This window comes from Globicephala melas, chromosome 11 (genome assembly GCF_963455315.2).
Source record: "Globicephala melas chromosome 11, mGloMel1.2, whole genome shotgun sequence".
Classification (NCBI taxonomy): Eukaryota; Metazoa; Chordata; class Mammalia; order Artiodactyla; family Delphinidae; genus Globicephala; species Globicephala melas.
The window spans coordinates 65,864,702-65,890,342 of record NC_083324.2 but is presented as its reverse complement, the minus strand read 5'-3'; the positions used below and the strand labels follow the sequence as shown (position 1 = coordinate 65,890,342).

Genomic DNA, 25,641 nt, shown 5'->3' with positions numbered 1-25,641 from the left:
AATTTGTAATCAGCACCAAAGCAAGTTCTTTGAAAAGTTTCTCTCCCACGCTTCCACATTTGCTCTTATTTCTGACTACACAAGCAATACCCAATCATTATAGAAGATCTGAAAATACAAATACATATAAGAAGGAAAACACCCTCACACATTTACCTTGTAATTTTACCACCCAGAGATGTTTTGCCAATATTGTGGTGTATTTTCCTTAAGTCACTTTTCTAGACTCTTCTTTCTTTAAAGAGTTTTAACCTCCCCCCCTCCCCCCACTACCAGTCTTATTACTCAGAAAAGTCCTTTGGAGTACAAAGGGCAGCATTAGTGCAGCCACTCCCCTGGGATCCAAATCCTGACCCGAGGAGGATTTTCCTGAACTTCCAAGCTGGCTGTCTCTGTCATTGCTGTGTCCAGGCAGGTGGGACAGGACCCAAGGAACAGGAAACCCAGGGAGGTGGCCCGCCTACCCTGGCCAGGCCAGGTGCTCAGGAGCAGCAGCCAGCTCTCTTGGGTGGCCTCTCGGGGGCCACCTCCACCAGTGAGCCCTTCAGGCGGTCTTCTTGCATCTTGAGTGACCTGCGTGAAGATGCCTGGGCATCAGTCCTCTCTCTCACCTCCCAGGGGCAGCAGGGAGGGGCCCAGGGGTGCAGCTGGGGGGCTGCCCCCCCGAGCTTCCTCTCTCCCAGCTGCTGTGCCCCTGTCCTGCGTTCCACATGGCACCAGAAAAATGGGGCCACGGAGACTTCGGCCTCCTGTCTCTTTTCTGGCATTCTCTGTAGCCTACTGTGTGCCAGGCGCAAGGGACTCTGATTATGACAATGAAGCCATCATGTCCTTGCCTTGAGTAGTGAGAGAGACAGAGAGGGGAAGGGGCGATCAGGACCCAGGAATGGGGAGGCACACAGAGGGACTTCACACCAGGTCCTGGAGGGATTTAGGGAACAAGGAGGCAGAGATGGAGCTGAGACTGAGCAGTGGACAAGGGTTCACTAGCAGAAAAGAGGGAAGGGTGTGTTCTAGGCAGAGGGCAAAAGCTCAGCGTCGAGCGAGAGCTTGGGGGTTGGGGAAGCAAAGCCCCTTCGTTCATTCATTTATTCACAATATATTTACTGTGTGCCTGGCTCTGTCCTAAATCACAGAGCCTAAGGACTAAATGGCCAGAAAGAAGCCTTGGAGGCAGCAGGGATTCAGGGCTCTGCCGGCCAGGAAGCCACATTCAGGAACTTGGGCTTTTATCCTAAAGCAAAGGGAAGCCACTGAGCAGTTTCCTGTCGGAGGGATCTGGCGTGATCAGGATTGAAGTTTAGCAAGCTCACTCTAGCTGCTTTGTCAGAGAAGGGGCCCAGAGATCATCTGGTCTAATACCCCTCCCCCCTCACTCACTTCATTCATTTATTGAACACCTAGTATGTGCCAGGCCCCAGGAGGAGGGGCTGAACAAAACAGACATGACCCTGCCCTCCTGGAGCTACAGCCTGGTAGGGAAGGCAGGCAGCAAAAAGAAAACAGACAAATGCATGTGTAGCTACAGTTTGTCAAGAGGGGCTTTTTTGTTTTTTTTTCAAGAAGGGCTTTGAAGGACACAGAGAAGGTAATCATAGCGGTGGGAGGGGGTGTGGTCAGGGAGGGTCCCTCTGAGCGGCTGAAGCTTATGGGGGGGGGGCGCAGGCAGGGAGATGGCACTGGAGCCAATACAGGCCACTGAGAGGCATTTTGATTTTACTCTAAATGCACTGCATTATTATTACTATTTTTTTGCCGCACCGCTTGGCTTGTGGGATTTTAGTTCCCCAACCAGGGATCAAACCCGGCCCCTCGGCCACTGCACCAAGGCTCAGAGAGGGGACGGGAGATTTCCCAGAGGTGATGCAGCTAACAGGACTGGTAGAATTGGAGTGAGGAGACTCCGTGCAATGTTCTCTCTCCTTCCCCAGACTCCTGAGCCCTGTGCTTTCACAGGTGCTTCCTCAGAATGGGCCTTCCCCTCCCACATGAGTCAGCTGAAGGCTGTCCAGAAGATTCTGGGTGGGAAGCAGCAGGGCGGCACTCACCGGGCCAGGTTCACCACAGGCTCCAGGATGTTGTGACCCAGGGCAGCACTGCACTCTCCAAAGGAGACCCCCAGTTCCTGCAGCCAGACAGATAGGGGTACAGGTGCCATGGGGGAGACCACTGAGAGTCTAGGTGGCAGTGCCCACCACCAAAGACCTGATCATCAGACAGAGTCCCACCCAGTACACCCCCAGGCAACCCCAACCGGTGAGGCAGCCCATCTCCGTCTCCTTGTGGCCCATGGCCCCCAGCCTTGCCCCTCTGCCCACTGTCTCTCCACCCTGGCTGGACAAGGTATCAACGATGCCACCTAGAAAACTCCACAGCATTCAAAGTGATGGTGGGAAGTCTGTGTCCCAACTTGGAGAAGTGTCCTTGGGGACATTTTTAAGTCATTAGTTCTATGTATTTTTAATTTTAAAAATATTTAATTGGGGGAAATATTTGAAAATATAGCTTAAAAAAGTAGAAATACAAAATATAAAACACTCCTGTTAGTGTTTGAGTATATATTTCCATTGTGTTTTATATAACCCTTTTATTGGGGGGTGAGGGGGTGGGCTAAACGTCGTTATACTTTAGGTTAAACATATGAAAGTGCTGTTTTGATAGACACCAAACAGTCAAATATCAGATTTGACTGATTCAACCTAACCTATACCCAGAGATGCAGCTGCTTTTCTGACTTCACGTTATATTGTAAGCATTTCCTCCACACCCTTAAATATTTTTTAGAACAGGATTCTTAATGGCAAATGCTAGCCTCTCACATGAAGCTCCACAAATAACCACCAAAGGTTTGCTCTTATAAATAACACTGTAAAGAATATCCTCATACAAATGTTCAATTATACATAATACACGGGTATCCAGTATGTCATTCTCTTAAGAATTATTATTTCTGACTCTTTCCTTAGGATAAATTGCTAGAGGAGGAATTACTGTGTCAAGGAGATGAGCTACTACTTTTTTTTTTTTTTTTTTTTTTTTTAGCTACTACTTTTAAGAGGAAAAAGTTCCCACCAACCAGGAGTCACAATGATGACCTCATGATCAGGAGAAATGAGAGAAGAAACAGGAAGGAAATACGATATGGAAATGCCAAGAGGGGTGGTGTCAGAGGTAGGGCAGGGAGGGAGAGTCTTTGTTCCACCTTTATTATTCTCCAGATTTTCTGGAATGTAGTTCAGTTCTATTCATAAATAAATAGTATCCACTGTCCGCTGTCTGGTGACAGGGCTTTTGATGCAATCTTCCCAGGGAAGAATTTGGGTCTTAAGATAGAATAAATTAGAAGGAATGTTATGTTAATTGGAGACCACAGATAAAATTAAGATTTGATTGGGAATTTTAAGTGAAGCTTAAAAAGATTTTGACTCTGAAGATATTTTTAGGTAGGTAGGGACACTATGGGGATTTGCTAATTCAACAGCGAGGTTCAACATCATGCCCACTGTTACCTTCTCGTGTTTGGGTCTTAGGCCCCGGGTGTGTGGGAGGCTGTTGGTCTTTGATGGAGCAAGGGCAGGAATGGATCCTTCTCTGTGGTATCAGCCAGGGTGACCTATTCATTACCCTCCAGGGAGGGGTCTGCCCAACCCAGGCTGGGGGAGGGGCTGATGCCCAGGTACTCACCTGGGCCAGTTGCTGCCCAGCCTCGGTGGACACTTGCCGTTCCTCCTCACAGTCTGTCTTGTTTCCCAAGAGAAGGATGACCACGCTGTCAGACACTGCATCCTGTGCACAGAACATCTTCCCTCAGCAACACATGTTGAGTGCCTGCTGTGTGCCAGGCCCTGGGTAGATTTGGCCATACTCTCCAGGAAGCTGACTGTGTGCCACTTCCCTCCACACATGCCCACCTTTCCATATCACACCCACTCCACACTCTTCCCACCTCTGACACTTTCCCTTCCATCTGCAGTGAACCTCTCTGCCTGCAAACATGTCACCCACTTTCCAAGGCCAACCTCAAAGTCACCTCCCCCAGGAAGCCTTCCTAGATTGCTCCTGTCCATGCTCCTCTTTCCTGCCTGTATTGAGCAGCCCAGCATTTGACTATGCAGGCTGCCTTGGCTCATCTCCTAATTGTTTCATGGATAATAATAATAATAGCTTCTGTTTACTGAGAGTTTACTGTATACCAGGTGCTGTGCTGAAAGCAGTTATATCAGTTAATCCTCACAACTGCTCTATGAGAAAAGTTGGGAAATTGAAGTTCAGAGAGTTTAAGTCACTTCTCCAAGGTCACAGAGTTGGGATGGGATAGTTGGGATACAAACCCAGGTCTTACCAGAACCCAGAACCCAGCTCCCCTCATGTATCACCTTATCCTGCTTCTCTTGCATCTCTTCAACTAGACTAGAAACTTCTAGAGAGAAGACAACATGTCTTTCTTCATACCCCTCTTCTGTGCTAGCACATACTGCAAAATTTCAGCATGTATACATACAGCAAGTAAGTACGTGGGGGAAAGAACTAGAGATGTGTGAACAGAGGAATGATTACCTAGAGTGGCACTAGACTTGCATTATCCCCAGGTGTTAAGAAGACATCACAGAGCTTCTGTATATAGGAAAAAATGGTCATAGGATAAAGGAAAGAGTTTGTTTTGCAGGCCGTACTATGTGGTTGTAGTTTCTTTGTACTACTATGTTCCCAGCCCATCCAGCCACATACCCTCAGTAGATTATGTCACCCATATGTTTGCTGTGTCAATTGTAATCCTGGGAGAAAAGAGGGAGTGGAAAGGATACAGCTTCCCTCTTGACTCCACACACTGGGGCCAACCCCAGCAGCCATCAACTCACCTGGAGACAGTCCAGCCAGTAGCGCACATGGGCAAAGCTCTCCTGGGAGGTGACGTCGTACATGAGCACCACTCCATCAGCCTTGCGGAGCAGCTGCCGCGTCATGCTGTGGTACCTACCCAGAGAGTCCGCATCAGGCCATGCCAGGCGGCCTGACCCCAAGCCCTGACCTCTCTAGGCCTCAGCCACTCCATCTGCTTCTAATTGCTTCCCAAAGAGAACGTGCATGTATTTTCCTTCTTACAGTGTGCTTATTGTTAATAGGTAACAGTCCTCATGGCTCAAATTTCAGAAGGTACCAAAGGGCACCCCGTGAAAAGTCTCTCTCAGCCAACCCCACCCTCATCCTGCAGCCACCCCCAGAGGCAGCCAGAGTTCCCCATTTTTTTTTTTTGATAGCAAGAAGTTTATTTTACCCATTTCTTAAATAGTTTCCCAGAGGTATTATATATATATATTGATACATAAATGTATATGTACACACACACACATATACCCATATACATACTGTTTAAACAAATACAGTGTAAAACACTGTACCTATTAATATTCAGTATTCTGTACTTTGTTTTAACCACATAATAAAATGTCTTGAAGATATTTCCCTATTGGTACATAAAGAGGGTCCTCCATCTTTTTTGTGTTCATAATATTCTATTGTGTGGAGAGACTCTAATATATTTAACTGGTCCATTACTGATGGTGTTTAGTTTGTTTCCAATGTTTCATAATATATACAGTGTTGCTATGAACAGTCTTGGTCCCTTTGATATTATAGTCATGTATGAGTTTATCAATAGAATGAATTTCTAGAAGTAGAACTTCTGGGTCACAGAAGATGTGCCTTTTCAGTTTTGATCACTACGGCTTAACCAGAAAGTGAAAAGCCAGCGTTTTCAGAAGGACAAGCGATTGGGTGGCTGTCCCCTGTTGGGATGGCCATCACAGGTGCCCTGCCATGCTGAGGGGAACTCTGGGTCTGCTGTCCTGTCTCCTGCATGGGATCTGGACTCATCTCTCCATCCCTGACCTCCTGAATCATCAGGGGTAGAAGCTGCATTTGCACTTGGTTGCCTCTTAGCCCATATTGGACTCCTCAGGGTCGGGGTTGCACTCCACTCCTCTGCAGCCCAGACTCAGCCACTAATGTCGACAGTGCTCGTTACCTCTCCTGGCCAGCTGTGTCCCAGAGCTGCAGCACAAAGCGCTTGTTGTCCACCAGCAGGTTTATGACCCGAAAATCCACTCCTAGGACACACAGAGGAGAGTCAAGCTTACTTGACTTCAAGTTACCATCCCAGACTTGCAGCTGAGGCCTGCCTGAATACATACCTGTCCCCAGTACCAGCCAGGGTGGGATGGGAACCTCCAGCTGCTGGGCTTCCCTTTTGCTCTCCAAATCCCATCCATACTTGAGGGCCCACATCCTCTATGAAGCCTTCCCTGACCACGCAGCTCCCACTGCACTCCCGCCCTGAGAGTTGGCCAGCGTGAGGCACCTTGCATTGTTTTTACCTCTACAAAAAAAATCTGTCTTCTCAACTGCACGGCAGTGTTTATTACTCAGGCTACTCAGGAAAATCAGTTTTGTTAATTTATTTTTTATAATACTTCTTGTTTCATTCCTAATTATTGCATGTATCTTCCCCCTTTACCCAGACAGCAGCCTGGGAGGGTGGAAGGAATGTTGGCTTCAAGGATGACCAGTTGGGCCGTGAGTTGTCCACCTTCTGCTGCTATACTGGCTGTGTGACCTCAGGCAAGTCACTTCACCTCTCTGAGCCTTCCTTCCTCATCTGCAAGGTGGCAATTTAAAAAGACCCACATCACTGGGTGGTTGGGAGGATTAAATGACTTATGTCCAAGGTTCAGCCTAATTTCTAGGGGGTGCTTAGGAGGTGGTAATTTTTATTATCACTATGAATTCTCATCTCCCTGAGCCCCAGCTCCTCAAATTTCACAGACCCACCCTTCCCTGTGTCATGGTTCTAGACACCTCCTGTGCCTGGAAATATGGTAGTAACAGTGAAGTCCCAGGGAGGTTTGGAATCTTTGGGAGCACCTTCCAGCCAACCTCCACTTCCCAGGGACACCAGGCCGGGTGGGGCTGATAGAGAGGGGCTGCTTTGTCCATGCTGAGCCCACTGCAGGGCCCAGACCAGCTCCGGAAAGGGGCATCTCCTCATATTATCCCTGAGCTGGTAAGACCTTCCTCAAGGTCTAGGTCTCTCATGCAGCCCCCAGAAGCAACTGCTGCTGTCCCTGGTGGTGACTGAAGCCACAGACCATCCCCCACACCCATGCTCTCCACAGGAAACTGGGAGAAGTGGCAGATGGGAGCCCTGACCTCAGCAAAATGCTGAAGCAAAAGTCTGTCTGTAGCATCCACTTTTCTTTTTTTTGGCCGCACCACGTGGCATACGGGATGCAGGATCTTAGTTCCCGACTAGGGATCGAACCCGTGTCCCCTGCAATGGAAGCGCAGCGTCCCTTAACTGCCAGGGAAGTCCCTCCATTTCTCCTTACTGCCCCCTTTCCTCCAGGTCTAAGGAAGCCCAGGGTCTGCAGGAGCTTCTGAGGTTATCCAATCCCACCCCCCGTGATGATATCCAGCCTCTGCTTAAATACCCACTGTGTGATCTATTGAGCAACCCTAACCCTAACTAAACCCTTGCATTTAGTAACTTTACTCCCACTTTCCACCTCCCTGCCCATCACCCTCCTCAATCCACCCATGTATCCCCGCACCCTCCCCGAAACATGTTACAACTTAACCACAAAAACTGTTAGAAATATAATGTTTTCAGCTTCCCAAGGAATCTGCTGTTTTACATGAACAACCCCAGGGAGAGGGCAAGGCTGAACCCATAAGAGGGTAAAACTTCTGGAGTGGGGGCGTGTGCTTTGAAGGCAGGTGGCCCTGGGTATGAACTTTGGGGCCCAGGTAGGGCAAGAAATTTAACTGGGTCTTCAATTCTTTGTCCTCCTCATCTGTAAAATGGGGGCAGATACGGAGAAGCCTCAAAAAAATGCACAATCAGCTATAATTTGATGGGCTCTGGCTCTGGCTCTGGTCCTCCACCAGCCCTGTTCTCAAATGGAGGCAGGTGAGAAAGGGGGGTGGGAATGGAGCAGGGTGATGCTGAGTGGGGAAATGTTTATGGCTGAGGAAGCTGGAATCATCCCCAATGATAGTTAAACCAGATGGATGACAGCCACCAAGGGCACCAACCCACAGCTAGCAGTGGGACAGATTTGGATCACACACCTGGATCTCAGGTCCTCCCAGCTGGCTAGCAGTGCATGCAAAGTTGCCTTGTCTTTTTACAGTTATGCAATCTGTATTTTTCTCTACTGAATTTTGTGGAAACTTCTTACCACATAATAATGGGAGAGGCTCAATCACAGGGAGGGCTGATGTAAGGAATAAGGCGTGTATGCCTGGTGCATTGTAGGTGGTCAGTAACCCGTAGCTTAGGTGATTAAGGATGGTGGCCTTGCAGACCCTGTGACCCTGTTCAACATCAGACCAGGCCTCCTATGGGTCCCCTTTTCCTGACAAGTCTGCATTTTTAATTGGCAGAGAAAATTTCAAGAACTTGTCCTGGAGGGCATCTCTTACATAAAGTTTGAGAACTTTATCCACTGGTCTAGCACTGATCCCCATCAGCACACACGCTGGTGGGACACAAAGACGTGGACCATTCCGACTTTGCTCCTAAGCTGGCTGTTCCCACAGCTCTTTTCTGTGGCTCTATGCAATGTTCAAGTGGCCACATATCCCAATATTTTTAGAGAGAGGAGGCTTTGTGCTATGGGACATTTCATTTGCAAAAGCCACTGAATTAGACATTATCAAAAATTTACTTATAATAATAACCATAAAAATAACTAATATTGAGCACTTAATACATGCCAGATATTATTCCGAGAACTTGGTATGTATTAACTGAACTAATTCTCACAGCCCCTCTATGAGGTCAGCACTACTGTTGCCCCCATTATGCTCAGAGGGGTTAAATAATTTGCTCAAGTTCATACCACTAGTAAGTGGCAGAGCCGGGTTTTGAGCTCAGGGACCTGTGTTCCTAACTTACCCCACTCTACAAATACATTCTGCGTAAAATATTCAACTTGCCAAAGGCCACTTCCTGCCACAGTCTGGCTGACTGGCCTAGGGTTGGTCCTGAGCAAATTCAAGCAGCAGGGACCCTGCGGTGGCCTGCCCAGGGGCCACATGGCGGGAGACCTGCTTATTTTCACCATCAGCCAGTGCTGGCAGCTAAATTGCAGGGTGCTTTGTTGATGTGGCAATTATTAGCTAATCAGATCAATGCAGAAAAAGCCAATTACCTGTAATTAGAGATGATTAGTAAAATAGCCAGATTATGCCCATATAAAATAACGTCTAATGCAGGGCCTGTGGTGAGGGCAGAACCTACAGCTTCCTCAGGGATGGCTTGCTCTGGGCCTGCTCCAGCTCTTCAGCCTGGTCCCCCAGGTCTCCCCTCCCTCCTCTGCCGCCCTCCCCAGGTGGCCCTTACCCACAGTAGCTGTCAGCCCAGTGGCGAAGGTGTTCTGGTGCAGCAGGTACAGGAAGGATGTTTTGCCCACATTCGAGTCTCCCAGGAAGATGACGTGGAAGGCGTAATCAGGATTGGCCAAAGGCTCACTGGCCGTGCAGTCCCCTGGGGATGGGGTCAGCCCAATGCCTCTGGAGTCCATTCCTGGATCTTCAGGACTGTTCTCTGCCCTTGGCTCCCTGGATTGAAGGGGCCCTGGTTCTTCTACTGCGTGAGCGGTTGTAGGTTGGGGCCTGGGCTGGGCTTCCAGCTCAGCCCTGGTGGGGAGGGTTTGTGTGGGCTCCTGGGGCCCTGCTGCATCCCCAGGCTGAGCCCCTGTGTGGGGAGAGCCCCTTGAAGGTGATGGTTTTTCAGGAGCTGGGGCTTGTGCCTCAGCCTGAGCCTGTGCTCTGTCAGGTGGGAGAGGAGCAGGTGGGGAATCGTGCTGGGGGAGTTCCGGGTGCCCAGTTTTCAGGCCATGAGCCTCAACGGACAGCTCTGACCTGAAATCCTGCCCTCCCTGGTCCCCTGCTTTCCTTTCGTCAGCCCTGGGCTCCTCTTCCGGACTCTGGTGGGGTAGGGCAGGCAGCCCTTCAGGCCCAAGGACCTGGCTGTGAGCTTCCTGTAGTCCCCCAGGACAGCCCCCCTGTGCATCTGGGCTCAGCTTGCCCTGCTCCCATCTCTCAGTGAGAACCTGACCCACAGGCTCCAGGCCCTGGGAGGGCTCATCCAGCCCTGCTGTGAGGTCTCCAGCTCCTGAGGACCCCAGCCCTGGCTCAGATCCAGCGGCATGTGGGTCCTGATGGAGGGCCTCTCTCTGCCTGGGTGGCTTGGCTGGGACAGGCCCAGGCCCGGAGCCCTCGTCATCTGGGTACGAGGCCTGGAACTGTTCACTGGGCCCAGCTGGGGCCTGGGGAGGGGGAGAGGTCACATGAGGAGGGGCCCCATCCTCCAAAGGAATGAACACTTTGAGCACAGCTGCCACCAGGCCCCCTGACTCCCCAGCTGGAGCCCCTGGAAGCCCCCAGCGGAAGTGGACCCCAGGGCTAGGCCCTGACTCCTCCTTAGGTTCCAGGCTGGGGGGCTCTCCAGTCTGCTCTGGGCTGATGTCCTGCCCCTCTGGGTTCACTCCTTTCTCTTCCTCAGTCCCGGAAGGCACCCCAGGGGGGCTTCCTGGAGACCCATCTGGATCTGAAGGTGGCTCCTGACCAAAGAGAGAAGCACGCGGCTCCGGGATGGAGATCTGCCTGACCGCTTGGGGTGTCCGGGGGCCTGAGGAGGCTCTCGGAGCTGGGGGTGGGCTCCTGGAGAGCTGCAGGGCACTGAGGCGGGTGCTGCTGAAGCTGCTGAGGAGCTGGTCCCAGTCATCGCTGTCCCCAGTCAGTCCAGGCAGGGGAGCCTCCTCAGAGGAGACTGAGGCCTTCTCCTCACCTGCTCTGGGGACACTAGAAAGGGTGCGGGAAGCTAAGGTCAGGGGAGGGGCAGGTAGAGGTCACACCTACACTGTCGGCATCCATCACCACTAGGTGCGCACCTCACCGCTAGTCCTTCCTCCCAGTCTTCCCTTTGGCAGTGCTTCTGTCCTGGCACACACTCCCTACCCTTCCCCACCTCCAATCCTGCTCATCCTTCCAGGCCTATATGGAGCCTCACCTCCTCCAGGAAGCCTTCCCTACTCTTCTGGCCCATCCCACTCCTCTGACCTGTAACGAGTAGAGTGGGTGCTGTATCCACCAAGGATCCAGCACTGCACTAGCCTGTGTGTGTGTGCATCTCTGTGTGTGTGTGTGTGTGTGTGTGTGTGTGTGTGAATCCCAGCTGTGTGATTCATATGTCATGTGTGTCTGGGCACATGACTTTCCCCCGTCTGTCTCCTCGTCTGAGAAATGGGCATGATAATCCTAGCCTGGCAGGGCTGTTGTGAGGTTTAAGGAGGGAGTCTGTGTGCTCTGGGCACTGAGCAGAGCCTCAGAGAACTCAGAGCCGCCCTCCCCTCTTCCAGGAAGCCCCTGGTCTCCAGCCCAGCCCAGGGGTGGCAGCTACTTGCCTCGGTTCCTCCTCCATCTGCCAGGACACATGGCCCTTGGTGGCGTTCAGGTGCTCCCTGGTCACCTGCAGCTGCCCCCGCACCTCTTCCAGCCTCCCAGCCAGGTCACGCTGGGCCTCCCGAAGCTGCTGGTTCTCCGAGCTGGCCTCCTGGTGTGTGCTGCTGAGGCGGTAGAGCTGGGCCTCCAGCTGCAGGAGGTGGAGGGTGAGGAGGAGGGAAGCCCAGGTGCCCTTCAGGGGAACAAACAGCCTCCCAAGGCCACTGTGGGGCACAGACTCCAGGCTCCTGGACACCCAGCTTAAAACATAGGATTGGGGCAGGGGGCGGCTGTTACCCCCTCACTGGCCTAATTAGCTCCATTACCTCCCACCCGGGAGAGACATTGGAATTTGGGGGATGGGGAAGAGAGAGGGAACTGTGTAAGAAACACACACTGCCAGCACCGCAAGAGCCTGAAGCATACATGGGATCACACCCTCCTCTGCTCAGCGTTCTGCAGTGGCTGCTCCTCTCTGAGCGCATCTGGTCTGCAGGTAGCTCCTGATCCAACAGCAGGTCACAAGACTGGGAGATGGAGAGCTTCTTGACCATGCCGTATGGAAGGTAAAGGCCTCACGATAGCCTCCAAGGCCTTGCACAGTCTCCCCCCCCAACCCCACCTCTGTTACATCTCTGACCTTCTCTCCCACTACCACCTCCTCCCCCACCTGCTCCCTCAGTCTGTTCCAGCCCACAGGTCTCTTTGCTGGTCCTTGAACATTCACAGCACATCATACCCACCTCAGGGCCTTTGCACTTGCTATTCCCTCTGCCTGGACTGCTCTTCCCCCAGATACCACATGGTCCACTCCTCACCTCCTTCAGGTCTTTCCTCCAAGTCATCATCTTAATGAGGCCTTCCTTGACTCCCCTATCAAAACCCTTCTGTCCCCCTGCCCTGCTTTACTTTATTCTCCTTAGCACTTTCACTATCTAATATGTTATAGATTTTACTTGCTTATTTAGTTTATCATCTCTCTCTCTGACTAGACAATAACTCTACGGACAGGAGTTATTTGTGTCTATTATGTTCCTCAGAACCTAAAACAGTGCCTGGCACATAGTGGTTGCACCATAAATAGTTGTTGGGTGAAGGAATGAATAGCCTTGGGGGGAGAGGCTTCACATCCACAGGGGACAGGACAAAATGGTCCCATGTGGAAAGTCTAACCTCTTCCCTTGGCAGAAGGGGCCCGCCTCAGTTTCCAAGGAGCAGCTACTGCAGAGGCACCTGGGAAATCAACCCATGTCAGGAGGGTGAGACCAGGTAGCAGGACCAGCCAAGGCAACAGTGGGGAAGACTGGGAACCTGGTCCAGTGCTGAAAGAATGCAGGTTGTCCTGGTTACAACAGATGGTGATTTTACTAAGGTCAGTGGTCTGAAAGTTGAGGAGGGAGGAGACAATGGGGCAGGGTCTCACACCCAAAGGCTTAGCACAATGCCAACTGGAAGTGACTATAGGTTATGAGACCTGAGGTGTTGGGGTAGCAGGTATTCTGACCAGGAAGCTAGGTCAGGTTCAGCGACAGTAACAACTGTGATATGTAAAGCACCTACTACCAGCCAGGCACCGTCTTAGGCCCTCAAATACAGTATCTCTCATCATCACAGCAGCCTTCTAAGGCAAAAGTTCTGATCTCCATTTCTCTGATAAGGAAACCAGGGGTCAGAGAGGTTAAAAACCTGCCCAAGGTCACTCAGCTGACAATGGAGATGGAAGTTGAATACCACCCTATCACCAAGCTTCTCCAATGCTGAGACTTTGTATTTGCCCAGTGCTTTCCTGTTTCAAAATGCTTTCCCATTTATTACCTCATTTGACACAACTAGCTGGGGAGATGCAGTAGATGTGGCTATTCCCATTTTACAGATGGAGAAACTAAGGCCAGGGCAAGCAAAATTATTTCCTCGGATTTGCATGGTTTTTAATTGGAACAGCAGGAATTTGAACTTGGACCTTCTGACTCATGTCCCAGTACTTCCACTGCAGTACCCAGCCTCATCTCAGAAAAAGGCCAGAGACATCGCTTTCCTAGGGGCCAGCTCTGATGCAGGAGCCCAATGAGCCCAGGGAACCCTCAGGAGATGGGTGTCAGGGTCTGTGAATCATCAGAAATTGGGCTCCCGGGGAAACCCGTCACTCACCTCCTTCTGGCCCTCAGTCAGGCGCTGCACCGCGCGTTCCTTGGCCTCCAGAACCTCCTGCATCTGGGAGCTGAGGGCCAGGCCCCGGGCGTCGCTCTGGGGAGCAGAAAGGTCTCAGCCCCTGTATTGCCGAATCTAAGACCCAGCTGGGCTGGGCTGGCTCTCCCCACACTTCACCTCCACCCAGGCCTAGGGTGCAGGGTCCAGGATGTCTCAACAAGGAGGGGTCTAGGACAGCTGCCCTGGCTCAGGCAATAGGAGACAGAAACCCAGAGAGCAGGAGTGGCTCCGGGAGACACGCGAGACCTGGCAGAGGTGAGCAGGGGGCCCAGGCTCAACACTCCCCACCCCACCTCTCTGAGGAATACGAGCTCAGGGATGTGAGAAGATCTCCTCCCAGCAGCCTCCTGCTGCCCCACACTGGCCAGTGGCCGGCCCGCTGCTTGGCCAGCAGGGGAGTTCAGGGCCGGGGGAGAGGTTGGCTGTCGCGGAGAGCCTACCTCAGCCTGCAGCTGCTGCTTCTCCTGCCGGATTTGCTGCTCCATCTCCTCATAGAGCTGCTGGACCTCGCGATGGTGGTCAGAGTCCCGCCTGGAAGGGGTGGGGGGGTGGGACCAGGCAGCCCATCAGCACCCTGGGACCCTGCTGCTGGCAGAGGTGGTCTGGGCCTGGGTTTGCAGTCTATGCTACTGTCCACCTCACTCTGCCAGCGGTCACTGACCCCCGTCGCCCTGAGAACAGTCATCCCAGTAACAGCTCCTGACATATATGCCCTTGATATTGATCATCTGATCCCGTCATGCCGACTCCCATAACCATCATCAAGATGTTGGTTCCTGTGGCCCTGTCTCATAGTCCCCAAAGCCCCATCACTCTGTCCCCACTTCCCGCTGTTGCTGTCCTCCTACCCCCATAACTCAGACCCCCTGGCAAGGCTGTGCCCATACCAACCGCAAGATCACCACATGCATTGTAATCTATGTGAGTGGTGACCTGGGGTTAGGTGCCATAGTGGCCCTGCACCAAGACACACTGACCATTCCCTCTTTGGCTGAAGGCCTAACTCTGTCCTCCCCAGTAGGTCCCCTCTGTCACCCCTTCTTCCAGGTCAGCTCTGCCCGTCTGGCTCCCAAGCCCTGCAGTGGACGCCTGGCCTCCATTCTTTGGAACTGAGAGAATTCAACTAAGATTCAACTAAGATGTAAAGAGCACCCACTGTGTGCCAACACCGGGCAAGGCACCCCGGCCCCAACTCACTTCCTCAGGGTCAGTTCCAGAACCTCCTTGTCAGTCCGTGCTTCCTGCAGGCGACTGTTCATCTTGGCCAGAAAGCCCTCCAGGTTGCCTGCCAGCTGGGGCTCCTCCTGCTGCAGCTTCTTCCATAGCTGCCAGATTTCCGCCTGCCTGGGAGGGGAGGATAGCCAGAGATTAGACACGGGGCGGGACCAGGAGGCAGGGGGAGCCCCACTCCTCGGTTTTAATGGCAACACTCCAAGAGACTTGGGCACCTGGGCCACGAAAATCTATTTACACCCTACAAGGTGAAGCTCAAATGCCACCTCCCCCAGGAACCTTTCCCAGTTGTGCCCTTTCCCTTTGTGAATCCCCACAACACTTTGTCTCTCTATGGTTTGGTGATTAATTGTGGGGTGGGGGAACTTGAGAGTCCGATGGCCCAGGGCTTCCATCTGTCTTCTCTCTTCTCCCACTCTAGCTGTGTGACCTTTAGCAAGTCCCATGCCCTCTCTGAACTTATTTGTAAAACAGCCACTGGAGAATGAGACACACCCAGTGAAAGCACCGGCTTGGGGTCTGGCACCCAGTTGGCACTCAGTAAATGCTGCTTTCACATGGATTTAACTAAGTCATGAAGACAGATGCCTGAGGGCTGAGCCCAGGGCAAAGCTGCCAAGTGGGTAAATCACTCCCCACCACACCTGTCCCGCCAGGCTGCACCCCAATCCCACCCTGCCTGCCGCACAACAGCTGCCCCACCCTCTGAGAGCTTGTCCTCACAGAGCCCTGCGGGGCGGGAGAACCTGGGAGAACCTGGGCAGACAGGCGAGGGTGATTCCCTTGCTGGTTCTAACAGACCCAGTGGGACCTGGGGGGTGTGAGAGGGGCATTTCTAGGCAGGAGCCCCTTCTCTAAGCATGAGTGAACGCCAAAAGCCCAGAGCCTGAGGCAGTCTCCAAGCTCTCCTGTCTCCAGTCCTGCCCAACTCAAAGCATCACCATGCCTGAAAAGCATCCCCCATCATACCCCTGGAGGACCCTCTTTTTGGCACCCTCGGGGAGCTTTGTATTTTTAAGAATTGAGTCCCCTTAGGGAGCTGACCCTTCAACTCGCTAATCCTTCTGAGGAGTGACCATGTAGGTCAGGACAGGGAGGGAGAGGTTGAGTGGGATGGACTCCTAGTGGGTAGGCTTTCTCCACACGTGGCTTTAATCCCACAGCAGCTCTTATGCTCACTCTGTGGCCGGGGAAACAGAGGTCGGAGGTTAGGCTACTTGCCCGCAGTCGCACAGCTAACAAGTGGCTAAACCAGGATTTCTGCCCAGCTCTACCTGGTGGCTCCCACTCGACCTTGTGTCCAGGAGAGTCCTCACCCCCACTGACCAGCAGTAGCTCTCCCTGCACCCACAACCATGCTGGCCTTACTCGGGAAGTGAGTGGCTGGCTTCCAGTTGCTCCATGAAGGCAAAGAACGCCTCCTTCTCCTCAGTGTCGGCCTCCTCCTGCACTGGGAAGCTGGTGGCTACAGATCCTCGCTTGAAGGACTGTGGCCTCCTTCTGTGGAGCTTGTGGGTGCTCGGGCTAGAGCCAAAGATGCTCTCTGTGAGACAGAGGGGTGCAGAAGGGAGCAGAGTGGGGCTCGGCTCAGTCCCTTGACCTCCCACCTTGCCTTGCTCCAGTCATTGGGGAAATCATTATATCTGTGTCAGTCACATTTTACAGGGCCAGTGTCATACATTCCTCACATCAACCTTTGGAGTCTACTCAAGGTAGACACTGTGTCCCTTTTACAGATGAACATCTGAGGTCCAGAGAGGCCAAAAGACTTGCTGGAAGTCACACAGCAGCTCCACGGTGGCCAACACAGTCTTTTCACTCAGTCAAGGGATATTTATTGAGCATCTACTATGTGCTAGGGACAAAATTGGCCAAAATCCCTGCCCTGGTGGAGCTGACAGTCCATGAATGCTGAAAAGGACACTTTTTTTTTTTTTAAGTAGATGTGCCAAGTGAGCTAAAGGAATGAACAGGGTAATTTCCACTGAGAGACTAGATAGAGTCTACTTTAGAGGGGGTGGTCAGGAGTGTCCTGAGGAAGTGACACTGGAACTGAGATGTGACTAACAAGAAGGAACAAGCAATGTGGATTTCTAGGGAAGCATATTCCAGGCTGAGAGAGCAGCACATGCAAATGCCCTGAGGTAAGAGCCAGATTGGCATGCTGGAGGAGGCGAGTGGTATTGAGTGAGCCCAAGAGATTGGAAGGGTCTGGATGGTGCTGGCCTGTAGGCCCTGGGAAGGGGGTTGAATTTTGTTCCATAGACCTTGGGAAGTCCCCAGTATAGTGGGCACAATGGACACAGATGTGAAGATGGCCTCTTGGGGCTACATGGACAAAACGTTCCCTCTGCCCCACTCCCGATTCCAGACCCTCATTTCCCTTCCCTACTCCTGTTTCTCAATCACCAGAACTGGAGCAACCACCTCCTGGGGCGGCCCCAACCTATAAATGCAGATTCCTGGCCTCCCTTCCTGTTGTCCCCCAAACTCTTGGACACTCAGCAGACCTGAGAACTCCAGATGGCTTTGCAGACTTTAAAAGCTGAACAGTGCTTTTCAGGGTCTCTGCAAGGACACCACTCCTTCCATTCCCTGGGCCAGAAGGTCTTCCCCCATCAAGCTCAGCAGGAATATTGTCCATCTCCGGCTTTGGTGTCATTAGGTCTTTCTGGGCATGTCTTGAGAAGCCGGTGTTGGAGTAACCTTGGCCAGTGAGGGCTAAGGAAGGGCCAGGGAAGCCCCCACCCACTAAACATCACCCTCTGCTGCTCCCTGGGGCCTTGATTTCCTTTAACCAAAGCTAGAATATGACCTTCTTCAGGCAGAAACAAGGCCTGTGGTCTCAAGAACAGGTGGTGCTTAACCTCTTGTTCAAGGGAAAAATTTACTGGGGAGATGACAAGGGAGGTATCAGAAAGCCAGCCTGGAGGCCTCTCTGGAGGAGGGGGATGCTCAGGGGAGCTGCCAGCTAATAAACTGCTCTCTCTGGTGGAAAGGAAGTCAAGTCTCCTGGGCTAGAGTCTTCAGGCTCAGCTCTGCGTCCAACCAACTGCCTTCCCACTCAGGCTAAATGTTCTCATCTCCACAGAAATCTGTATCATCATCCATGCCCAGAACTGCCCTTGGGCATGTTATGAAGGTCCTGTGATTGGTAGGGAGTCCTGGGGTCTTTCCTGTCTGCCCAGCCTCGCCTCATGCTGGGCACACTCCCCAGAGGCCCTCCCAGGACAGACATACTGAGCCCAGAGCTGAATTCTTCAAGGGAGAGGCGTCCCTTCCGCTCCACATCCACCCAGTCAAAGATCATCCCTGGCTCCTCCTTGCTGTCCAGGAAGCTGAACTTGGCCACCTGCAAGGAAGAGGTAAGTTGGGCACTGTTCCCACTGGGGAGGGCTCTGGGCCACCCTCAGAAAAGAAGAGGGTGTTTGTCTGTAGCCATCTCCACCTCCCCTCTCCCCAGTTTTGGAGTCCCACCGCCAACCTGACCTCAAGGCAGACCCTTGAGGCTCTTGGACCCTATCCAAGGCCGCCCTCTCAGCAGTGCCTTGAACTTCATCCACACCTTTTCCCTTCCTCCATCCAACATCAAAACCTACCTGTTCTGAGTCTCATCCCTTTAGGACTCTAACAAAGGACAGTAGCCAAATTTCCCCAGAATGTGTTTATCAGTCTTCAAAAATTATCTAAAGCTGGGCTTCCCTGGTGGCGCAGTGGTTGAGAGTCCGCCCGCCGATGCAGGGGACACAGGTTTGTGCCCTTGTCTGGGAAGATCCCACATGCCGCGGAGCGGCTGGGCCCATAAGCCATGGCCGCTGAGCCTGTGCGTCCGGAGCCTGTGCTCCGCAACGGGAGAGGCCACAACAGTAAGAGGCCCACGTACCACAAAAAAAAAAAATTATCTAAAACTATTCAGTGATGCAGTATAACAGACTATGTTCTGCATTAAAATATTAATATCTAGTTTAAAATTTTAATTAGAACTTGGAGGACTTCCCTGGTGGTACAGTGGTTGGGAATCCGCCTGCCAATGCAAGGGACACGGGTTTGAGCCCTGGTCCAGGAGGATCCCACATGCCGCGGAACAACTAAGCCCGTGAGCCACAACTACTGAGCCTGCACTCTAGAGCCCATGAGCCACAACTACTGAGCCCGCGTACCACAACTACTGAAGCCCATGCGCCTAGAGCCCGTGCTCCACAAGAGAAGCCACCGCAATGAGAAGCCCACGCACCGCAATGAAGAGTAGCCCCCGCTCACTGCAACTAGAGAAAGCCCACACACAGCAAGAAGACCCAATGCAGCCAAGAATAAAATAAATAAATAAATAAATTGATTTTTTTTAAAAAAACTCAGAATTGCTTGTTCATGTTAAATACAGAATGAATCCTAGATTATTTTTTATTACATATGGGTTAGGATTAGGCTCAGATGCATTCAGCAAAAACAAACTAACAAACGATAACAGAAAAACTCAAATAGCTGAGGCTTAAATAATAAAAGCTGAGATAAGTAATCTGAAGTATTCGGGCCAGGGCTGCTGTGGCAGCTCCACTATGTCTGCAGGGCCTCAGACTTCAAGCTCGAGGCTTAACTGTCCCTCAGTTCCACCCTCTACATGAAGGTGCAAGAAGCCTCCGGAACTCAAAAATCTCTATTCCAGACAACAGGGTGGAAGAAGCAAGAAATAAAGGTGTCCTCCTTTCCTCATATGAAAATAATTCCATCCCACCTTTCCCAGATGCATATATTTTACATAGCTGCAATCATATTATGATGTATATAATGCTGAACCTTTTTCTTATCCATAATTTCTTCATATCCGTAACTCTCATTGAAATTGCTCCTTCATACTCTTGAATGGGTGTTCCAAAAGTACTTAACTTTTCCCCTATTCTTGGACATTTTTTGGCTCTGTTTTCATTTCTATAAATAAAATGCAATGAATACCGAACAGAAAATTATCTAAAACTTGAAAATAAGTACAAAAAGTGGACAGCACATCCTTTCAGTATTCTACAGGGGGACCAAGGCCACCCAAGCATCTTCTAGATTCTGTGAATGTACTTAATTCAACACATGGTACTGATTAGGGGTCCCAGACTAAATGAAGTCACACGTTAACTTGTAGATTTTGTCCAGGAGAGATGTAAATAACTTTTGTCTGACAGAACAGATAACCCCAAAGATTTATGGCCTGTTGTACATTAACCAACTTTAAAAAAATCTATCTCAGCAATCCGATTCTAACATTTCTTTGTTAAATTGTCCAGCTTTTAAAATGCTCTTTCAACCATTCATAACATTTCTCATTAATAAATGAGTTAAATAAAACCTCTGGTATAGACTCATTTTATTTTTGTCCAAGGGTCATGATTTTACCTTTTTGGAAATTCTACTTTGACAGTTTTGGAGGTTCATGGAGATGCCCCCGTGGACTCAGCTGTCAGAACTCAGTAAACTGCATTGCTGGAAAAAGAGCCCCAGATGGACTCTGGGAACCCAGGAACTTTTTTCATTGGCTCTTGAAGGGAATCTCAAGTGTGACAGAACTTTAAGTTTGCTGACTCTGTTTCTCTAGTTTTTACATTTTTGTTTTTACTGATTTTCTGCTTCTGGTTTTGGTGGTAGCCATGATGGGGAATTCCGTTTTATGGACTGACCATTTGGAGATCTCCATGGGATACATGAAGGAGACCTAGTGTCTGTTGGTTGAGAGACAACGGAAAATCTGGTTTGCTAATCCTTTGTTGTTGGTGGTGGTGTGTTTGTTTTTCTAGGTGTGACCTCAAATCGGTTAAGAATTTTGAGCCCGCTGGGGAGGAGAACAGCTCTTTGAAATCTGAACTGGAGAGTTTTTGTTTCTGTGTTTACTTTTGACCTGTGGCTAGGGTTGGAGAAAAGAAGCCCTGTCTGTGTGTCTACATGTCTGTAATTCAGAACGGCCCTTAACTCTCATTGTGAGTGTGAATATTTTTCTGTATCTGGGTATTAATGACTTAGAGTACTACATCTCTCACAGGGGTTCTGTGTGGATTGGTTTGTAGAGACAAATAAGTGTTTATATAAATCTAATGGCCCCCAAAGTCACAGAAAAAAAAAAAAAAGAAACTGAACTTCTAATGCTTTAAATGTGCTGGACTTAAAAAAAAATCCCTCTTACAAGAAATTGCTAACTCAGAAAACTTTTAAGGAGCCAGGTTCAGATAATTAAGGTGAATCTTTGACAAATTAAATTAAATTGGTTTAGGACTTCCCTGGTTGGTGCAGTGGTTAAGAATCCACCTGCCAATGCAGGAGACATGGGTTCGAGCCCTGGTCTGGAAGATCCCACATGCCACGGAGCAACTAAGCCCATGCGCCACAACTACTGAGCCTGTGCTCTAGAGCCCACGAGCCACAACAACTGAGCCCGTGTGCCACAACTACAGAAGCCCGGGTGCCTAGAGCCCGTGCTCCACAAGAGAAGCCACCGCAATGAGAAGTCTGCGCACCGCAACGAAGAGTAGACTCTGCTCGCCACAACTAGAGAAAGCCTGTGCGCAGCAGCGAAGACCCAACACGGCCAAATAAATAAATTTGTTTAAAAAAAATCAATCAATCTTGTGAAAGTTTTACTGCCACATGTTATATTAATGCAAAACTAGAATTTGGCTCCATCTCTATTAAAATGATAAATTGGTCTTAGAGCTCTAGGCAAGGGATAAAGAGGGGTGACTATTAATCTTCTGTGTAAGTTGCCCGGAAAACTGATTCCATGTCTCAGCAGAATAATTTTCTCTGCTTTATTTTGGCTTTATTGTGTTCTAATTTTCTTTAAAACAAAAAGCAGAGCCACTTCGCCTATAAAAGAGCTAAATATCCTTGCAATAGTGTTGCCTTCTATGTTTATTTCAAAATGTTTTATTTTATTGTCACTTTGATTAAATAGGAAACCAAGTACTATTTCCCAGAATCCCATGATTCTGCGGGCCTCTCACTGTTGTGGCCTCTCCTGACGCGCAGGCTCAGCAGCCATGGCTCACGGGCCCAGCCGCTCCGCGGCACGTGGGATCTCCCCGGACCGGGGCATGAACCCGTGTCCCCTGCATCGGCAGGCGGACTCTCAACCACTGCGCCACCAGGGAAGCCCAGGATCCCATGATTCTATCTTAATCTAGTGCCCTATCTTCTGTGATGGCTCTTTTGGTTTTGCCTTCCCAACATCAGATCCTAAGTTTAGAAAAAAATAAAATTAAAATGTCAGGATACTTTTCTCTTTATTTATTAAGTACCTCAACACTATTATAAGAGCATCGTGGGAAGAACTGTCAGATCAGAAAAGATATTCAGCCTTTCCTAGGCTAAGTTTACATAGGTAAAACACTCTTAATATAAATATTTCAGAAACTGCATGCTTTAGGGGAAGGCCCTAGAGATTTCTCAATGTCTTTACTATGCAAAATATGTTCTTATCTTCAGGGGAAACACTAATCAAACTCTTATGAAATAGTTATATACCATATCCCAATAGAGCATTTTACTCTCTTCCATTCTGATATTATTAGTTACTGTAATAACTACAGGCTTTCAGTCTCATTACTAAACACATTTCTGCTTTCCTACCCTTGCCTGAAGGCTTGGTTACAAGCTGCAGGGTAGTTTGTGTCTTCCACAAAGCACACACTCAAAGTCTTGTGGAAAAGGACTGTACCAGGTTCTACGAACTATTGATGCTTTACTTGGGTACAGGATTCCAAGCTGGCATTAGCCGACCTTCAGACCAAGCCAGTGGATCACAATTTCTAGGACTCTTTTCAGTCCAGAAGCAGCCAGCTCACTCAAGATCCAGTAGATGAAGAATTAATTACATGGAACTGAATGAATCGTTAAAGGAAATCGAGTTGTGGTTATTTGCTGGGAATATAGTTGATATTATTTTTTTATTGTTTTATTTTTATGGATGTCTGAGGAAATCTTCTCTCTGTCTTCTTGAGCTGTCTCTAACCTTCAGTTTAGGAAATTATGCTTTCATAAACTGAAATTTAACATTTTAAATGGTATCTGAATCTCACTGACCCCCTCCTGATTCAGAAACCAATACTTCAATACTTTTCCTGAATCTCTTTCCTTTCTCTGGCAATATAGTTATTTACACAGTTTCAATAAGAATCTGTCCTCCTTTTTACTGGGATATAGTTGAATAGATCAGTTGTGTAACTGGATGTTGTATTAAAAGATGATTCTCATTTAATCAATTGTGACAAGTCCACTGTAAGGTGCACTTGTCGAAGCAATGCCTGCAAAGCTCTCTCAGGAAGCTGGCCTGGGAACAGGTGATAAGGAAGGTTACTTCTGGGCAGGAGAGGGACCTTAGAAAAATTGGGAACCTCAAGAAGGGAGGAAGTCCCTCACATTTATAGGTGCTGCAGGTGAAAGATGCTAGAGAAAGTTTTATGCTTGGTTTCTATATTAGTAGGGAGGCCAACTTGTTCCAGTTTGCCCAAGACTTTCCCAGTTTCAACACTGAAAGTCCCACATCCCAGGTACCCCTCCAGCCCAGGCAAACTGGGACAGATGGTCACTCTAGGTAGAAGAGCGAATAACAGAGGTTTTAAAAGTCCAACTTAAGATTCCATATGAAAACTTCTGGACAGAAGCTAAAATGGCTCAATACTTCAAAACTCTAGATTTGCAAAGCCCAGTCCAGGAGGTCCACATGCTTTATTTGCTCCCTCACTGCATCTAAGGAAATGATCGAGCCAAATCAACTGAGATCAGACTGTTTTATGTCAAAAATAAAAAACTTTGGAGATTATTTATGATCACAGGAAATTATCTGAAACTTGGAAATAAGGCAAAAAGGTAGACAGCACATCCTTTCAATACCATATGGGGGTAAAGACTACCCAAGTGTTGTCTAGACGAGAGGAATGCACTTAGTTCATCTCATTGTTTACCTTTCATTAGAAGTCCCAGACTTATCGAAGTTACTTGTTAACTTGTAGATTTTGTCCAGGAGAGGTGAAAATAATTTTTGCCTAGTAGTACAGATAACCCCAAAGATTTATGGCCTGTTGGACATTAGCCATTTTTAAAACTGAACTCAGCAAACTTATCCTAACACTCTTCTGTCAAATTGCCTATAAATATTCCAGCTTCTCAAATGGTCCTTGAACCTGTCCTAACATCTTACTGGTTCCCTCACTGATTGATAATAATAATGAATTAGATAGATCTTTGATAAGTATTGATTTTATATTTACTCAAAAGTCTTTTTTTTTTAACCATTTTGAAAATTATATGTTAACATCAGCCATTTTTATTTTTTTGTGGGCCTGAGGGTGGAATATAAGAAGGGTCAGTTTTGATGGGGGAAGAACAAAGTCTTGAGCATAGAGCAGTATCAGGAGGAGACAACAGGTCCAGTGAGACTCCGGCAGCCCACATAGGACCCTTTGTAGAAAATGAAGAGAAACCAAAAAAAAAAAAAAAAATCCAGCCAATCTTGGTCTAGCTCACAGCCTAAGATTACTTCTTGGCATGTACAACCTTGGCTGGTCTTCTGTTGCATTGAAGTTTGCAGTCATTGACATTGTTTGATTTCCAGGGCCCTGACTGCTCCCCAAGATAAACTTCCCTGCTCAGTGGGCCTAAAATTATACCATTTGCAATTTAAGAAAAAAAAAAAATGTCATGAAGAACCTAGGGGTAAGACAGGAATAAAGACACAGACCTACTAGAGAATGGACTTGAGGATATGGGGAGGGGGAAGGGTAAGCTGTGACAAAGCGAGAGAGGGGCATGGACATATATACACTACCAAACGTAAGGTAGATAGCTAGTGGGAAGCAGCCGCATAGCACAGGGAGATCAGCTCGGTGCTTTGTGACCACCTGGAGGGGTGGGATAGGGAGGGTGGGAGGGAGGGAGACGCAAGAGGGAAGAGATATGGGAACATATGTATATGTATAACTGATTCACTTTGTTATAAAGCAGAAACTAACATACCATTGTAAAGCAATTATACTCCAATAAAGATGTAAAAAAATTAAAAAAAATAAAAATAAATTATACCATTCTCAAGTTACTTCTTTGGCCTAAAACCTTTCCTTTGTTAATATGCAAATATTTCTGGAAGAGGGTAACACAAAAGGCCTTATCAATCATTTACACATTAGTATGAACAAATGCCTAGCCTTTCCTAAGAGCAAATTTGAGATGAGAGAAAGCGAAAACAGCAGGCAAGCTCTGCTTTCCTGGGATGGGGAGTCTCAGAAGGCTGTGGAAAAGGGATTCAGGGGGATGTGGCCTTGGACTCACCGCCAGATCCTCTCGAGTGACAAAGCCCCTCTCCTTGGCACCACAGTCCTGGAAGAAGCCCTGCAGTTCTGCAGCTGACTGGGAGGACCAGGACTCTGGCTCGGGGGCCACAGAGGCATCCTGGCCATCAGCTGGCTCTCGCATCTGCCGCCGGCGGCTGGAGCCTAGCTTCCGGCTCTTTCGGGGCACTCTCTGTCCACTCTCCATGGTGCTTTGGCCTGGGGACAGAGAGGTGAGGGGACACTGGGCTGCTGAACACAGTCACTCCCTGCTCGAAACGCTCCCATGACTCCCCATCACCCCTGGAGAAAATCCACGGTGGCTGATGAAGCCCTGCCTGATCTGACCTGCGCTGGCCTCTCTGACTCATCACCCACCCCCAGCTGACGGCCT

At 49.5% G+C, this 25,641-nt stretch overlaps 2 protein-coding genes across 2 annotated transcripts in view; one reads left to right on the top strand and one right to left on the bottom strand.

Moving 5' to 3' along the window:
• CPNE5 (copine 5) overlaps positions 1-3,368 on the top strand; it is a 102,167-nt gene extending 98,799 nt beyond the window's left edge. Inside the window, exon 23 of the transcript XR_009565803.2 lies at positions 3,043-3,368. The gene's annotated coding sequence lies outside the window, so the exon portion shown is untranslated. The remainder of the gene's footprint in view (positions 1-3,042) is intronic.
• On the bottom strand, positions 483-25,466 carry RAB44 (RAB44, member RAS oncogene family). Its single transcript, XM_030870890.2, has 13 exons — positions 25,249-25,466; positions 18,187-18,298; positions 16,315-16,489; positions 14,911-15,057; positions 14,154-14,244; positions 13,654-13,749; positions 11,469-11,656; positions 9,404-10,866; positions 6,026-6,107; positions 4,860-4,974; positions 3,685-3,786; positions 2,049-2,125; positions 483-573 (listed from the first exon to the last, which is right to left on the bottom strand). Exons 1-13 carry the CDS (start codon positions 25,453-25,455, stop codon positions 483-485), a joined length of 2,946 nt encoding a protein of 981 aa, XP_030726750.2. The 5' UTR covers positions 25,456-25,466.
• Positions 25,467-25,641: the final 175 nt, after the last annotated feature.